Source organism: Panthera tigris, chromosome B1 (assembly GCF_018350195.1).
Source record: "Panthera tigris isolate Pti1 chromosome B1, P.tigris_Pti1_mat1.1, whole genome shotgun sequence".
Taxonomy (NCBI): Eukaryota; Metazoa; Chordata; class Mammalia; order Carnivora; family Felidae; genus Panthera; species Panthera tigris.
In genome coordinates, this window is record NC_056663.1 from 170,113,799 (window position 1) to 170,131,169 (window position 17,371).

General features: G+C 46.4%; 1 protein-coding gene across 13 annotated transcripts in view; it reads left to right on the plus strand.

The window, feature by feature from the left end:
• The window catches only part of APBB2 (amyloid beta precursor protein binding family B member 2), a 382,950-nt gene that overhangs the window by 299,660 nt on the left and 65,919 nt on the right, over positions 1–17,371 (plus strand). For all 13 annotated transcript variants that reach the window (XM_042984641.1, XM_042984643.1, XM_042984639.1 and 10 more), the window contains 2 exons: positions 7,763–7,909; positions 11,348–11,475. In XM_042984641.1, the coding sequence (XP_042840575.1) occupies positions 7,763–7,909; positions 11,348–11,475 (275 nt within the window). The remainder of the gene's footprint in view (positions 1–7,762; positions 7,910–11,347; positions 11,476–17,371) is intronic.

The following is a 17,371-nucleotide window of genomic DNA, read 5'->3' on the forward strand; positions in this document are numbered from 1 at the left end:
TCGGTGCCATTCAGCAAGGCCGGCTCACCTGGGGGGAGGCAAGTCTGGACCCTCCAGCAGCTCTGGTTCCCTCATCTCCCCCCCTCCCCCCACCCTTGTCTCATCTTGGTCCTGGCACAGCACCCCCCCCCCCCCCCCCCCCCCCCCCCCCCCGCCCAGTCCTCTGCTATCGTGTTCTCATCTTGCTTGTCCTCATTAAAGCTCAGGGGAAGAAAACACAGACCACCTCCCAGAGAACAAAGAGTGAAACGAGAGGGCCTCCTTGATCCGGAGAGAGAAGAAAGTGAATATTTCCAAGGGCCCACAATGCGCCAGCCACTTTCTTTTCCTCTTTTCCTTTGGATCTCCCGGATGCTCTGTGACCCTATATTGTAACCATTTTTCACCTGCGAAAACTTGGATTCACAGAGGTTGAGCACCCATTGACGGGAATGTAGGAATTTAAACCCAGGACTGTCTGACCATAGAAACCAAGGCTTTTTACTGTATTCTTTCCCTCAACATGTGTTCCCTGGGAGAGGTTTCCCCCAGGCGTGTGTCTCTATTAATGCACTACTCAGAGACAATGAAATTGAAACAGAATGTGTGTTTCCAACCGAGATGTGGCAATTTGATTCCTGTCCGGGGAGGAGAGACTGGGTGGGAGAGAAGGAAGCCTCGGGCCAAGAGCTGTGTCCCTTCGAATTCAGCCATGACTCTCGTTCCCCTAATGCCAGTGATGACTGACAACAGCAACAGGAGCAGCGGCAAACTCTGCCCCTTTAATCCGCACATGTGACAGACTGTTGGGAGACAGGGAATTTGAGTATCACGTGAAGAAGCTGAGGCACGGAGATTTTCACTGACGTGCTCAAGGTCATGAATAGTAAGTGGCAGTCTTGGGCTTTCCACCCACGCTTTACTTTAAGGACGAGCTTAGGGCCAGCGTGACCTTGGGTGAGGAAAGGAGCCGTCCTGTCTATAGCGATGGTTCTCACAGCGTGGCCCCCAGACCTGCAACCTCAACATCACCTGGGGGTTTGTTAGAAACGCAGATTCTCGGGGCTCCTGGGTGGCTCCGTCGGTTAAGCGTCCAGCTTCGGCTCAGGTCGTGATCTCATGCTTCATGAGTTTGAGCCCTGCATCGGGCTCTGCACTGACTATGTGGAGCCCACTTGGGATTCTCTCTCTCCCTGTCTCTCTGCCCCTCCCACACTCTCTCCCTCCCTCAAAATAAATAATAAATAAATTTTTTAAAAGGCGGGGGGGGGGGGGTGGCGCCTGGGTGGCATAGTCGGATAAGCATCTGACTTCAGCTCAGATCATGATTTCATGGTTCTTGACTTCGAGCTCCACTTAGGGCTCTGTGCTGACAGCTCACCCTGGAGCCCACTTTGGATTCTGTGTCTCCCTCTCTCTCTGCCCCTCCCCCGCTCATGCACGTGCATGCGCGCGCTCTCTCTCTCTCTCTCTCTCTCTCTCTCAAAAATCTTTAAAAAAAATTTTTTTTTAATTTTAAAAATTACAAAAAAGAAAGAAACACATATTCTCTTGCAGACTCCCTACTAGGACCTACTGAATCAGAAACTGTGGGGCCAGGGGCCAGTTTTCTGTGTTTCAACGAAGGCCTGTGGGTGCTGTGCTTGCAAGTACCACAGCCCACAGCACATCTCCACATGCTAGCCTCTGCTGCAGTCTGTGAAACTAGAGAGATCTTTAAAACCCACACATAGGAAAGTTAAAATGTCAATAATATAACAAACGGTCATCAAGTTCTTGCTGTATTCCAGGCACTATGTTAAACACTTTATCTGCATTGTCTCATGTAGTCCCAACAACAATGCTATAAAGTATAGGTACTGTTATTATTCCCACCTTGCAGATGAAGAAACTGAGACTCAGAGATCTGAAGTGACTTCCCCAAAGTTGTGACTTAAATCCAGATTCATACGATGACACTGTCCTTTCCCTGAACCATTACTCATTTGTGCCCTTTTGGTAAAGAGCTACCGAAAAATGAACATCGGGGTGCCTGACGGGTTTGGTCAGTGGAGTGTACAATTCTTGATCTTGGGGTTGTGTGTTCAAGCCCCATGTTGGGTATAGAGATTACTTTAAAATTTTAAAAAGAAAGGAAAGGAAAGGAAAGGAAAGGAAAGGAAGGAAGCAAAGAAAGAAGAAAGAAAAAGGAGAAGAAAAAGGAACATCAAAGAGCAAACATTGTTTTTTTTTCTTTAAATTTTGAAAAAGGTTAAATATTTGGGTTTTTTTGATTGAATATTTGGGTTTTTTTGATTGAATATTTTGGGCTCTTTCCGTACTCTGAAACAAATGTTTATTCCCAGAGCTGATTACACTAAGTATCATTATTTCTGAGCTTAAGGAAAAGTGGTGGTGGTTGTAAACCTTCCTCGCCACACGGGGGCAGCACCAAACAGCACAGGCTGCTCTTTGTCATTTGGTTCTTCGGTAGGAAGTCGAGCTCGCTCCCTGGTGGTTCTCGGCTATTCCCCTTATACCTGTTTCCTCTTACTTAGGCCACGGGGACCCGTGGTGAAGCTTTATAGATCAGAAACCGAATTACAACAGCAGCAAGATTGTACAAGGAAAATTACTTAAATTCGTTGTAATAATATAGTAAGGGGTCTTGTTTTCTTTTTATCAGTGTGACAAACAATGCACTTCATGCACCATGTGCATTTCTTAGCCAAGAAAAATACCCTTGAGTTTCAGTGAGCTTGTTTAGATTGAAATCTTGAACTCAAAGGACAAAAAGCAGCCAGTATTCCCTACTTATTGTTAATAAATTCCTTTGAGCATTTACGGGCTGTAGGATTTTGTAGCAGGCAAAATGTGTTCCTGGCTTCTAGTTTAAAGGGCATATGACCATTCGTATGGTCATACTGGCATTTTGCCGTTCACCTCTGCCAGGATCACCAGATGGTCTGTTGATGGCAGCTTCTGTCAATCTCGAACGCTGTTTCCACTTGGGCGTATCACAGTATCCCCTTCAAACCTCAGTTGTCACGTCAGAGGCAGAATCACTGGAATTTGACTAGAGTGACTATGATAATTTATTATCCAAACTGGGACCCTTTTGAGAGTAAAAGGAGCCACTCAGTGATTTTGCTAGAACAGCAAACATAAACCAGAACTGTCGTGGGGACGGTTGGAACATGTGGTCACCCTAACTTCAAATCTGTCCTTTCATTTCTTTCCCCCTTTGATAACTCCAGTTAAGATTTATTGTAGCACTCTATTCATTTGCTCTTTCCATTCAACAAATGTTCAGCGTGTTCTTTCCATTTTAATAAATGAAAAAATTGGGATCGTGTAAATCACTTGGCAAGATCACAGTACCAGTAAATCAGAGCTGAGATTTTAATCCAGGCTGTTCCTGCTCTGGGCCATATAAAGTCACAGTTGTGCTGATGTTGCTGGCTGTTCTGTTGCCCTCTCTGATACTGTTCCTCCAGCAAAATCTCAGACAGATAGACAGTGGTTAAGAGTGGGAGCCCAGAAGTCGGACTGCCTGGGTTTGAACCCTGAGTTCACCACTTATTAGCCTGATGCTTCCTTCTCTTTCCTCACCTAGAAAATGGGTACAGTTAACGTAGTATTGATTTCAAAGGGTTGACGTGAGGAGTAAATGAATTAATAATACCTTTGGCATTTGGACAATGTCTGGTTTGTTGTGTCAGATGATACAATTGTGCTGTGTTTATTTTCTGCGTTAAAGTAGGTTGGGATGATATAAATGTTCTCCAAATCAAGAGAGTTTCCAATTCTTTTTTTGACACAGGAGGAGAGCACTAGAGATGTGTGACCATGTGATTTATAAGAAAAAAATATATTTGGATGTTGAGATATATTTCTCCTGTGTTTGGTGCTTAACCTTTGGTCCCCGCTCACAGCTCCCCAAACCCTTGGAGTTCCCTGAAGTGCTGAGAGTGATTGGGATGCTAATCACTTTTGTTATGCTAATTATTTGGCTGTTGGAAAGCACCCAAGGCTGGGGCTGGTGGCCATCGGAGCCAACCTGGTGTGTAGAGGGTTGAACTTTCAGTCCCACCCCTGGACCCTGGGGAGAGGGAAGGGGCTGGAGACTGAGTTCCATCACCAGTGCACCTGTGACTGCTGAATTAATCAATCTTGCCTAAGTTATAAAGTCTCCATACAAACCCAAAAGAATGGTGAACACATGGAGACTGGGGAGAACAGGGTACCTGGGCGGGCGTGGAAGGTAGTAAGTAAAATGTTTCTGAGTTCTGTGAGCTGCTCTAATAAATGAACTGAATCCAAGGAGTGAGTTGTTGGAACCTGCAGTCTATAACCTGGGCTTGTGACTGGCATCTGAAGTGGCGGGGGGAGGATGCAGTGGGGCGGGGGGAGGAGAGACACTCTTGTGGGACTGTCTGCAGGTGGCATCAGAATGGAGTTGAATCGTAGGACACCCAGCTGGTGTCTGAGAACTGCTTGTTGGCTTATGGGGAAACCGCCACACGCTTATTTGGTGAAGGTGGAAACGCAGAGTTTTTCATCACAAGGTGGGATGTGACAAGATCAGAAAGCAGGCTGGGTGGGTTGTTGAGGAGGGAGTGTGGGGCAAGCTGAGGGCAAAGTACAGGCTAATAGCACCCTCCCCCGCCCCCAGGTGAGCTATGTGTGGCATTCCTCAGGCCCTCCTGCTGCCCTAGGACAAAGGACAGGACAGAAAACAAATGGTTAAACTGATAGAGTCTCCATCAGTTTACAAATATCTTAGTAAATTACGGAAAAGGCAATCTTATCAATAGCCTAATCTCCTGAAACCCCTGTAGACTCAGTTTCCTGGAGCCCCAACATCACCCTTCCCTCCATAGTGATGGGGGGATCAAAGGCAGAAGGAAATGGCAGGTAAACTTCAGTTTCCTTATAACCTGCAGCGCGTTGACAGATACTTGAGGCAGTCAGTATAACATTTCTCCGGGAACTCCCTCCTGTCTTAACGTTAATGCTTTGCTAGAGGGGAAAACAACCTTAGCTTGACAATAGCTAGGCCTCCAGTAAACCGTGGACCGCAGGTGACAGTTCCTTCAGGAACTCTCTCAACTTTATCTCCCCCTTCCCCAGTCCATAAACCGGTCACCCCCCACACACACACTTACAGTGCGGCTCTTCCTGCCCACGGGTCCTGTCCCTGCGCTTTAATAAAATCACTGTCTTTACATCAAAAGACGTCTCAGGAATTCTTTCTTGGCCGTCAGCTCCCAACCCCACCACCACCCCAAAACCCATCATTGTGGCACTGTGTTTTTACCGATGTGGGGCCACGCTGGAACCAACAAGGAGGAGGTTAGTGAGTTACACTTAACGTGCAAGAAGCAGAAAGGGACACTGAGGGGCACAGCCCCCCACCCTGCCCCCCACCCCCCCGGAGGTTGTGAGCTCGGGAAGGTGTGTGCCATGGTGTGGGTGTGTGGCGGGTGTGAGCTCGGGAAGGTGTGTGCCATGGTGTGGGTGTGTGGCGGGTGTGACTTACCCGCCAGGAGAAACACACTTTGGTCTCCGGGCTGAGGAAGCAGAGCTGCAGACGGCCCGGGCCCGCCACTGACAGAGGCCGCCCTCGTGCCCGTGGGCATCCGCCTCCCCTGTGAGTGGTTTCACTGCACTGGATGAAGTGTGAGGGTGTCTCCCAGAAACTTCCCTCCGGACACAGAGTGCTGAGTAACTTTTGCAGCTATCACAGGGACACCTTGTCTTGTTGGTGTGTTTGTAGAAGGCATCCTATCCACCGTCAGCTCAGGGCTGCTGTTCTGTTCCCTGTGCTTATGCAGATACCTCACTATGTCCCCACTAGGCTGAAGGACCTGTGTGCCGTTTGCTTAAATAGATGGGTACTTTGGTGGGGTTTTTGGCCCTCTGAGAGAACGTGGTTAGCAACTCGGGGAAGGAGGTGTCCTGTCAGGGCGTGGGGGCAAGACAGGGGAGGTGGAACTGGACTGAATGTGGTCACTTTGGGACAGTTCATAGCATTTCTTCATTTCGTCAGCAGTAAGTCGTCGTGTTCCCTGGCCTTGGTTCTTGAGTCTGGCCAAGGAGGAATTCAGAACCACACGTAAGCAAGCAAGCAAGCATTCAAGAGTGATCAAAGCCAAAGTACACTCAGCTGGGACAGCAGGCAGGTCCGGAGATGGCAACTGCACGGGGCGGTTGGTTATCTGGTTTTCATACTAGTTTTCATACTAGTTATGGGTCAGAGCTGGGCCCTCCCAAGAGCCCGCCTCCAACCCTCCAAGGGACTCCTCCTACCAGCGGGGAGGGGGAGTTCTTCCGCCCTCGGTGGTCCTTGTTGGAACTGCCCTGGCAGCCAAGCCCTGTGAGTTGGAGGGAGGTTCAAAACCTCAGTGTAAATGTACTCTAAGGAAGCTAGAGGTTACTTTAGGGCAGCGGTCGTGGAAAGAACGGAGGCACATTCCCTGTTCCCTGGGGACCCTGGCTGTTTGCATTCTGGAGGTGGTGGGCATTTTCTGTCTTTTTCAACAGTTGGGCTGTCCTGTTCACTGCTCATACCTAGTTAACTGCCTCTTCTTCAGTCTGATTATGAAGTACACTCTGGGAACTTTACAAGATGCTCTTTGAGAGCCAGCCTGTTGGCTCCCGCAGAGACGGGGCCCCTCCTTTGCCCCGCCTGGGATGGGAAGGCTCTTCTTCAAGTGCTGTGCCGCTTGGGAGCCCCCGGTTTCAGCCACCTAGCATCCCTGGCGATTGACAGCAAGCAGATCTGTAGCCAAATTACCCCTCACATGTCCTGTGAATTTCTTTTCTATACATCTTTGAATTTTCTCATTTACTGCAATGTGCATATAATACTTTTTATATTTTGAAACAGTTGAAGAAACGAATTTCTAAAAGGAAGACAAGGAGTGTGATCTCAAATAAAATATCTCTAAAGGATAAAACCATTAAAAGAATTTGTGCTGTAAAGTATCTTATGAACTTGTCGATTGTGTGGGCTTTCAGGATTTGGTGCTAATTACAGATGCTATAGGACCCGAGACCTATTATCACAAAAGCACATTTTCCCCCTATTTTCCTTCATTTCTGGGTACTAGAAAACACATTTTGCTTTATCATTATTAGAAACAAGTACCTAATATGTATTTAATTCTTTCTCTCTCCCATTATCTTGTTCTAGGCGTTTAACAAGTAGTAAATTTCATGGGTGTTGCATTTCTTACTATTTAAAAAAAAATGCCGGGGCACCCGGGCGGCTCAGTCGGTTAAGCGTCCAACTGCAGCTCAGGTCATGATCTTGTGGTTTGTGAGTTCAAGCCCCACGTTGGGCTCTGTGCTGACAGCTCGGAGCCTGGAGCCTGCTTTGGATTCTGGGTCTCCTTCTATCTCTGCTCCTCCCCTACTTGTGCTCTGTCTCTATCAAAAATAAATAAATGTAAAAAAAAAAAAAAATTAATGCCTTATCATAGGTAAAGGAGCTTAAAAAGCTTTAATTAATCTTTAATTAGCCCTGTAATTCTACTTCTAGTAATCTACACTCTGAGACAAAAATCTGAACACACACAGAAAAGTAGGCAAGAAGTTGTTTATCACTACATGTTTTTAACAGTAAAAACAGTCACAGTGTAATTTTCCAACAATGGAGGATTTGTTTGCTGAATTTGATGACCAGACATGATATAGTAACTGAAGATACATTAGGGCTACCTTACAGGGGATTTTGGCACACTGGAGGAGAGGGGCCATGATCAGTGTGTACTTTCATGCCCTCTGCTTTGTCTTCCAGTGTTTTGCTGTGCGTTCCCTGGGATGGGTGGAAATGGCAGAGGAGGACCTCGCCCCTGGTAAAAGCAGCGTTGCCGTCAACAACTGCATCAGGCAGCTTTCTTACTGCAAAAATGACATCCGGGATACGGTCGGCATCTGGGGAGAGGTGAGTAAAACGTGGGAATAATTAATGGCAGGCTTGCTTATGCTCTGCTGTGCTTTGTGAGACGCCAGAGCTCCGCGGGATGTGATACTGAGGATGTTTATCAGGTGCATTTTCCCAGAAAGGCAGGTGGTGTGAGCATGGTGTACCCTTTGATTTATCTGTTAGCCCAGCCAAGATCCCAGCGAGGACTGGGCCCTGGCAGAGAACAGTTCTCTGTGTCTACATGACAGGGTCTGACCTGGTATCTCTGAGCCCCAGAGACGTATGAATGGGTGCTAGGGCCCCGAAACCCCGAAACTTGCATGCAATATCGGATGCACCCTTATGTAAGAAGAGAGAAGAGCCTCTGAAAGTATGTTCTCGAAGGGTAATGTGACCCCTACACATACACGCAGCAATGTTTGATGTCCCTGTACTCTAAAAGTTGACAAATTATCCTTTTATAACACGTTCTGCTTTATTTATAATCCGAAAATCAGTATTATACCTGAGCTTTTAGAATGGATGCCTATATATTCTTTTCTCACTTTGAATAAGGTAATTCTGTTTTTGAAATGTTAGTTGACATCATTTCAGAAAGGAACGTAATAGGTAAAAATACCAAATTCGTATAAAAATCATATCAAACGGGAAAATCCATATGCCTACCATGCTTGGAGATCTGGGGAGCAGGTATGTTAGGAGCACCTGGAAACAGTGCTCGCTGCATGAATCCATGACCCTTAAACCATGCCCAGGGTCACCAGAGCCCTGACACCTTTGATCGGCTGTTTGGAGCCCCCATCACGTTACCCTAGGAGCTGTGTCATAATGAGAGCGGGGCTCCCAAGGCTTCCCGTGGAGGAGTCTCTGTACCTTGGACTGGGGCTGGGCTGCATTGCCGTCCAGACTTTCAGATCTCGAGCATGGGGAAAAGAGGGAAAAATTTTCTCCTGTCCAAGAAAAGGACATTTGTTTGGTATTTGGCTTTCCCATACTTTCACTGCATTACTTCCCACCTCCCACCCAAATACCCAGACATGTCTTTCCCACCAAATTATCTACCTGCCATCTCCTTCAGTTAAAAATGCTATTCCACCAAAAGAACAAATCTCAGCTAGGATTTAGAAGAAAGTAATTTATACTAATGTGTGAGTGACTGATGAATACCACCATACTTAGGATTAGATACTTAGAAGAGCTTAGTAAAATTCTCAAGCAATCTCCACTTGGCAAGATTCCTACAGGAGAGAGAGAGAGAGAGAGAGAGAGAGAGAGAACTTTGGATGGGGATATAGGGTGAGGGAACAGCCAGGCCAGAAATCTGCTACTTAACCCTGCTATGCCATTCCTGTTTTTCTCAGTTCTTTCCTCTTCTGAATAATAAACTCTTCAGGCAGTGTTTCTAGTTCATACTATATGAAGTATAGCTCAACGCTTAGGGTTATGAGCTCTGCCTTTTTGCCATGCCTCACACATACAGCACAACTCCTTACATGTTTGAATGACTGACTGAAAATATAGTCATGAGTGCTGGATGAGTGTCTCATCTTTAGATGACGGCTGCATACACATCGCTGTTGGGGTAACAAAAACCAATTAGCAAGACTTTATACTGGGCAGCCCAGAGCTGCCGTGTGTTAATGAGAAAATCGATAGGATGTGCATGGGAAGCTGCGAGTGTGCTGAATGACCCAGCAGAAGCCACGCTGTATTTTCATTCAGGGACATTCCGTACTCAGCCAGCCATTCTCAGTGTAGACGACCAGCTGGAAGTTGGCATCGGTTCTGACCAACAGTGTAAAGATGGCCAGTAGAACTAACCAAGAAAGACAGCCTCTGGGACCTTTGGGAGGACCGGTTGGGGTTTCTAAGCTGAGTTAGCTCAAAGGAAATGCATCACCCTGCCCAGTGAGGGGGACCATGGCTCACATCCCATAAAGCATTAAAAGAGAGGCTTTCAGAGTGTGTTAGTATCTGCAAGGTGTTTGCCATGCAGCAGCTGGACAGAAGTGGGGTGGGGGTTACCAGGTGGGAGTTGTACTGGGGGCCACTCACTAGCAGGTCTGGCTGAAGACCTCTTAGGCTACAGTCAGTGCCTCATTCCTGGGGGAAGGACGGAGAGGAAGGAGAAGGCACCAGACATGCCCAGACAGCTCTCAGTAATCCCAGTGTGCATCACCTGGTTGGCACCACCTGGGACCTGCCCCCTCTCCGTTCCCAGCTCTCCGAGGCACAGCCATCTTGCATCTCCTGAAAACCACCAGAGGGCTGCCCTCAGCTAAGGGTGGGGGAAAGGACACCGTCTTTTAGTGTGCAGCAAATGTTTAATAATTTCTCAAATGATGCCTGAGGAATTGCAGGGGGAATAAAATTGAATAGTCCAGTGTTCTTGGCCCCAAAGAGCCAACATATGTGAGGAGACAGGAGGCCAAACCCTAAAGAGCCATGCAAGCAGTGAGAAACGTCAGCCTCTCCTTGTGGTATTACAGCAGCACCTTGTCGCTAAAGGCCTCACAGTTTCTGGGTGAGACCTGGAGCATGTTGCCTAACCTTGAAGCCTCGATTTCCCTGTCTGTGAACTGGTGAATTGGAGATAATAGCAAACCAAGCTCTCAGGGCAAGTCGGAAAGATCATGAACCAACGTGCCCGAAGCACATGGCATAGTATCTGCAATGCGATAAAGTCCTATAAACACTAGCTGTTGTGGTACCAAGAGATGCCACAAATGCACCTGCTGTTTGTCAACCAAATCACATAGATGCAAAGTAGTGTAAATACCAAGGGATGGGATGGTAATGGTTGTGGGAAGGCCGTCGGGGACATGCCTGCTAGGGTCTGACCAGAGAGGAAGGGATGGACAGAGACAGGTGATGAGAATGACAGGTGTGGAGTTAGCGAAAGACCGGATTCTCCAGGGAACCCCTCCATTAGCCTTTTTTTCCCCGAGTCAAGATTCAGAATTGTAAATAATGAAAAACAAGAGCTGGGTAGAAGGCAGGCTAAGGATACATTTGAGAGGACTTGGAAAGGGAGAGAGAAGCTGGGTGTGGGGGGAGTATGAAAGATTCATGCATATTTTTTTAAGTTTCTTTATTTTTGAGAGAGAGAGAGAGAGAGAGAGTGAGTGCATGAGTGGAGGAGGGACAGAGAGAAAGGAAGATGGAGAATCCAAAGCAGGCTCCGTCCTGCCAGCACAGAGCCTGACATGGGGCTTGATCTCACGAACTGTGAGATCATGACCTGAGCTGAAATCAAGAGCCAGACACTTCACCAACTGAGTCACCCTGGTGCCCCAGACTTATGCTTAGTCAGGAGAGGATGTTGCTCTTAGGAAAACAAATAACAGACTTGAAGGGTGGTTTCTTTTGCCCTTGAAATGATGTCCCTAGATGGCTGCAGGCATCATGACCCATAGCTTCCCGAGAAAAAGAGCGTGTTTTCTTTTGGGACCCCAGGGGAAAGACATGTACCTGATCCTGGAGAACGACACACTCAGCCTGGTGGACCCCATGGACCGCACCGTGCTCCACTCCCAGCCCATCGCGAGCATCCGCGTGTGGGGCGTGGGCCGCGACAACGGCCGGTGAGTACCCCGCGCTGGTGCCGTCACTTGTCCCCTGCCCCCCCCCCCCCCCGCTCCAGTCTTTCCTTCACACCAAAGTGTGGCCTCGCTGTTGTTGTCCCTCACTGAACATGAAAGGTGTCAATAGACTGTCCTTAGAAACGTAAAAGAGTAAAAGCACATCTCTGTCCCTGCCTCATAAACCCTCCAAACCACTTCCCTTCCTGGTTTCTGCCCCTCACACCTTTTGTCAACTCTGGATCCTGTCTTCGAGTTCTGCATCTTTCTCCTCCTGCACGTCCTCCTCATCTGAGTTGCTGACTCACCCAGGCTCTCTGGACCCCTGCCCTTTTTTCCCCCTCTTCTCTGCAGTCTGGGTTAATCTTAGCCATTTCAGAAGCCCTCCTGTTGGTGTTTCCTTCTTAGAGGGCTTGCGTGAAGGGAGAGGTTGTACCACGAGCTTTAGATCATTAAATCATGCCGATCGGGAACTTCTGGGGTTTGGGGCTGCCCGAACTTTTTTAACATATGATATGTCTGGTCACCTCAAAATTCCATTCGATGTTTTTCTGAAATTCTGCTGAACGTTTGTTATTTACAGCAAGTACTTCGTAGATGTGTTGTGAATCGTCTGTTCTCTAGGATGGCTGGAAATAAGGAAATCCAAATACATATCCTAAATAATAAAGTGGCACTTACCACAGACCTCATACTTGGATACCGTTGTTAAGTAATTGGGCTACATGAAATGCATTCAGCTCTTAATTATAGCTAGCCTTCGGCAACTCTCAAAGTATCCGAGGATCTCCTAGCATTTAGGGATCAGGCATACGATGATTAGTTGTTTCTTTGTTGAAAATGGACAAAAGCAAGTGAAAAGCCCAGATGACAGAAAGATGCTCTTCTAGGCTTATGGCTCCATTCCTGGGCATTCTGGTTCCATTCCTGGGATTCTGGTTTATTGGGTCGTGTGGTCCTCTCTTGGGGGCTCTGCCTTGGTTTATCCTGGGTAGATTTGGTAGTCTTTTGATTCAGTTTCAGGTTCCAAGCAGAAAGAAAAATGGTTATATACTCATCAGTGTAAGAACAAGCATTTTTGCTATAACCAGACATAAGAATAAACGGTCTGCAAAAGAGAAAGCGGGAGTGTCTTGTGCCTGCTGACTGGATAAAGCTTCCTAAGACCACAGTTGTGTCTTTGAGCTTTTGGATTTTTTTTTAATGTTTATTTATTCTTGAGGGAGAGAGAGACAGAGTGTGAGTGGGGGAGGAGCTGAGGGCAAGGGAGACACAGAATCGGAAGCAGGCTCCAGGCTCTGAGCTGTCAGCACAAAGCCCGAGGCGGGGCTCGAACCTACCAGCCACGAGATCATGACCTGAGCTGAAGTTGGACACTTAACTGACTGACCCACCCAGGCGCCCCGGGTTGTGTCTTTGAGCTTTTGTAACGGAGTGATGAACGGTGACAGCTGGGCCAGGTGCACTGGGGGGAATGAGTGGATAATTTGTGCGTATACACCTGTCTGTCATTCACTTAACCATGCCAGAGCTATAGCACCACAGGGATGAGTTGATATGAATCGATTAATTTTACAAGGAAAATACCTGATGAGGTTTGCTTATCATTGAAAACATTAGCCTTAATGTAAGGGTGTAGGATGCTCGATTCTTGCCTGGTTCCTGTCCCCCAAGGTTGTTTTAAAGGCAGGAGCCTCGGTAAAGATCATTATATGCATGTACAACTAGATGGGATTGTTAACCTTTCTTAAGATTAGACCATAAGCAGATTTTCATTGATGACGTTTTCAGCCTACACAGTTTTTGAAGTTGAGGCCAAACACCACATGTTCAGGGAGAAAAAAAATACTCAAAAATCCAGTTGACAAAATTATTCAAGCTCTGAATCCCGTTTCTCTCATCTGTGAAATGGAGATCATAATAGGGGCCACAAAGCATTTGTATAGTGTATATATACAGTTGTGTCCGTATTGTTAACTGGCACAGTGATGGAGACGTGGTAAATGGTTAATGAAGGTTAGCTCTTAATTCGTGAAGGGAACAGAGACCAGCAGATACATCTAATTACACAGCTTCCTTTCAAAGACAGGGTGAATATGGGAGGAGTCAGACCTCAGGTTTCAAGGACAGCTTATCATTGGATACAGGGGGATGAGGGGCTGTTCCAGACACAATGAGTTCAGTTATCCTCCAACTTCCAAGACAAGAAGAGCCCCGCCCACCCGCAGCCCCCCAATGATAGCAGTATGAATTCAGTTACATTGCCTTGGTTATGTTTTTTGAAATGTGGGCTCGGTTAACCATGTTTTTGAAACCGCTTCTTATTCTCACTCAGTGTTAACGGATAAGTGTCATTTAGAAATTCCCTCAAGTTCCACACTGGCTGTCAGGACTTCAAGCTTCTGCACTGGGTTGGGGGCCCTTGAGTCGGATTGCTTTTGGAAGCAGTAAATAAAAAAGTATGTTTGCCAGTGAAAGGTTCTATTTCTCCCCATTGGTCCCTTGAGCTTTCATTCCCTAGAAGAAAGGGCCTTTGTATTCCTGCTTTTTTTTTTTTTTTAACTTTCTTTTGCTTTTAATTCTTTCTTTTTTTTTTTTTTTTACAGCAATTTACACGAGCAAATTCAATTTGTAATGCTGCAAAGGAAAGGGGTTTTCATTTTGCATGAATAAAACATAAAAGTGTTTCATTTTGCTTGCAAAAATGAGCCCGTTTTGCATTCCTTTGTAACTTTCCTTACTGAGAAAATGGAATCTCTTAGGGGATTTCTTCTCTCTCTCTCCCCCGCCCCCCGTGTCTCTGAATTCTAAAAAGATATGTTTAATGAAATGTGAGGAAGAGACGATATGGTGAATGCAGCCCTTTACATGCCCAGCTCAGCACTCTAGGTGCCCAGCAAAGACTTGTTGATTTGATTTATAACTCAGGAGGCACAGTCCTTGGAACTTGGGCTCTGTGTTCTCTGGTGAGTAATAAGATAACCATGGTAATGCCAGTGACAGTCCCTAACATTTATGGACAACTTACCACAAACCTGACCCTCTGCTGTCTGCTTTGCAAGCCCAGGCTCCTGCGATTCCATTCTCTTTCTTCCCCTCTAACCCTGTAATAATCTGCTTGTCAGTTAGTGGGATCAGGTACACACAGAAAATCAAACCAGGGCAGTGTATTCGTTTGCAAGGGCTCTTAGGGGATTTCTTGAGGTTCAAATGAAAAAGAAAAGTATGCATTCCAGAGGCTCGAAGGGCACAAAATCTTTCTTGATATTCAGAGTGCTTCACTGAGCCATGGAATTTCAGAATTTTTTTAAAGTTATTTTGGGTTTAGCACTATCTCAAGGCTTTTGATTTCCTCTGGAGAAGTTTCTTAGGGAGTAAGTTTACTTTGGGTGGGGAGGTGATCTGTCCATGACACCCCCCCACTGATCCCCAAGGTTGATGTGGAGAACCCTCTTACCATGGATGATGGAAGAAGCTGCAGTCACACCGGATGGTGGCTCTCTGTGGGGTGTGGGTCATCGCTGGACTGGGCTGAACTTTTTGCCTTATTCTCGAGGGCTGTGCCTGCCTTTATTGTGGTGTTTTGTAGAGCACTTCTGCATTGCTGCCCAACAAAGAGATAGCTACCTCCTCTCTCTTGGCTAGTCTATACTTTGGCTTCTTCTTTTTGTTTTTAAGTTTCTTTATTTTGAGTGAGACAGAGACAGCATGAGTAGGGGAGGGGCAGAGAGAAAGGGAGAGAGAGAGAATCCCAAGCAGGTTCCATGCTCTCTGACACGGGGCTTGAATTCATGAAACCTCGAGATCATGACCTGAGCCAAAACCAAGAGCCGGGTGCCTAACTGACTGAGCCATCCAGGCGCCCCTGTACTTTGGTTCCTTTTGATCCCAGCAAGATAAAGATCAAGGCTCTCAGACCTCCAGATTGGCGAAAGGAGTTTCATAAGCCTTGTATTTCCAATGCAAAGCAGTACTGGGGAGTATCCGAATTCACCTGCTCTACTGCCTCCTGCTGTGGGAAGGAGGGCATCTTCACAGGTACAAATGGCCCTGGGCCTTAGAGCTGGCACTTTGCCCCCAGGGACTGAGGCAGACCACCGGAGAGCCACCTCTCTTGCCTCTGTGAGCCTGCCAGCTGTCATTCAAGGATGGGTGGGAGGATTTCAGGAGCCTGTTTTTCAGGCGCCCCTGCTGATTGCTGGCCACAGCTCTCTTCTTACTCATTCAGACCCTGGGAAACAGCTTTCTCCCTCTTCCGTCATACAGGTATCCAAAGCAAGCAAACATAGTTTCTGAACATGGGGGCCTTTAACACCATATCCGTGGTGGCAGATATGGATCCGTCTTCTGGGAAGGATCCGACACACAGGCCCCTGTGTGTGTTGCCAATATGTAGTGGTATCTGCCGATCCTGTCTGTTTCCCATGAGAAGGGAAACTGTGTAGATGGGATAGTCAGAGGGTTTCGGAGTGACGTCCGTAGCCATGTCTATGGGGAACTAATGAGGTAAGATGTTCATATGCTGTCCCAGAGAGGGAAAAACAAGATTTTAGAGTCTGTTAGGAAACTGGGTTAAACAAAGCGCAAAGACCCCCTTTACTCTGGACCCTCCTGGAGGTTTTCCTGTGCTGATGTTCACTGGGACCCTTTTCTTCACGGAAATGCAGTCACATGGAACACACTTTGGAAGATGCTCCTCTGGTCAGTCAACTCATTCATTTAAATTAGTGCCAACACTAGATTGCTGCCTTTGTTTTTAAGAAAAATTGGAATTAGTTTTAACAAGTAACTATTCATAAATGGAGATTTTGTCGGGCCTGCTAGAATGAAGATAAAATCCCTTCATAATTAATGGCAATGACCACAGCCATTGGGCACAAATGTTTTTTATAAAGTACTTTCTCAGATGGGGCGCCTGGGTGGCTCAGTCGGTTAGGTGTCCAGCTTCAGCTCAGGTCATGATATCACAGTTTGTGAGTTCAAGCCCCACATCGGGCTCTGTGCTGAGAGCTTAGAGCCTGGAGCCTGCTTCAGATTCTCTGTCTTCCTCTCTCTCTGTCCTCCCCCACTCACACTCTGTCTTTCTCTCTCTCAAAAATAAATAAACATTGAAAAAAAATTTTTAAGTATTTTCTCAGGTTAAATGTTGATCCTGTGATATTATTTATGCCTAAAGTTTGTATTATGAAACCTCTCTTTCTAGAAGATGCTTTATACATCTCTTTCCTAGTTTTGAAGAATAATTTATTTTTTTTCTGTTTTCATTTACATCCAAATTAGCATATAGTGCAACAATGATTTCAGGAGTAGATTCCTTAATGCCACTTACCCATTTAGCCCATCCCCCTTCCCACAACCCCTCCAGTAACCCTCTGTTTGTTTTCCATATTTAAGAGTCTCTTCTGTTTTGTCCCCCTCCCTGTTTTTATATTATTTTTGCTTCCCTTCCCTTATGTTCATCTGTTATGTATCTTAAAGTCCTCATATGAGTGAAGTCATATGATATTTGTCTTTCTCTGACTGACTTATTTTGTTTAGCATAATACCCTCCAGTTCCATCCACGTAGTTGCAAATGGCAAGATTTCATTCTTTTGATTGCCGAGTAATACTCCATTGTATATATATACCACATCTTCTTTATCCATTCATCCATCGATGGACATGTGGGCTCTTTCCATACTTGGCTATCATTGATAGTGCTGCTATAAACATGGGGGTGCATGTGTCCCTTCGAAACAGCACACCTGTATCCCTTGGATAAATACCTAGTAGTGCAGTTGCTGGGTCATAGGTTAGTTCTATTTTTAAGTTTTTGAGGAACCTCCATACTGTTTTCCAGAGTGGCTGCACCACCTTGCCTTGCCACCAACAATGCAAAAGAGATCCTCTTTCTCCACA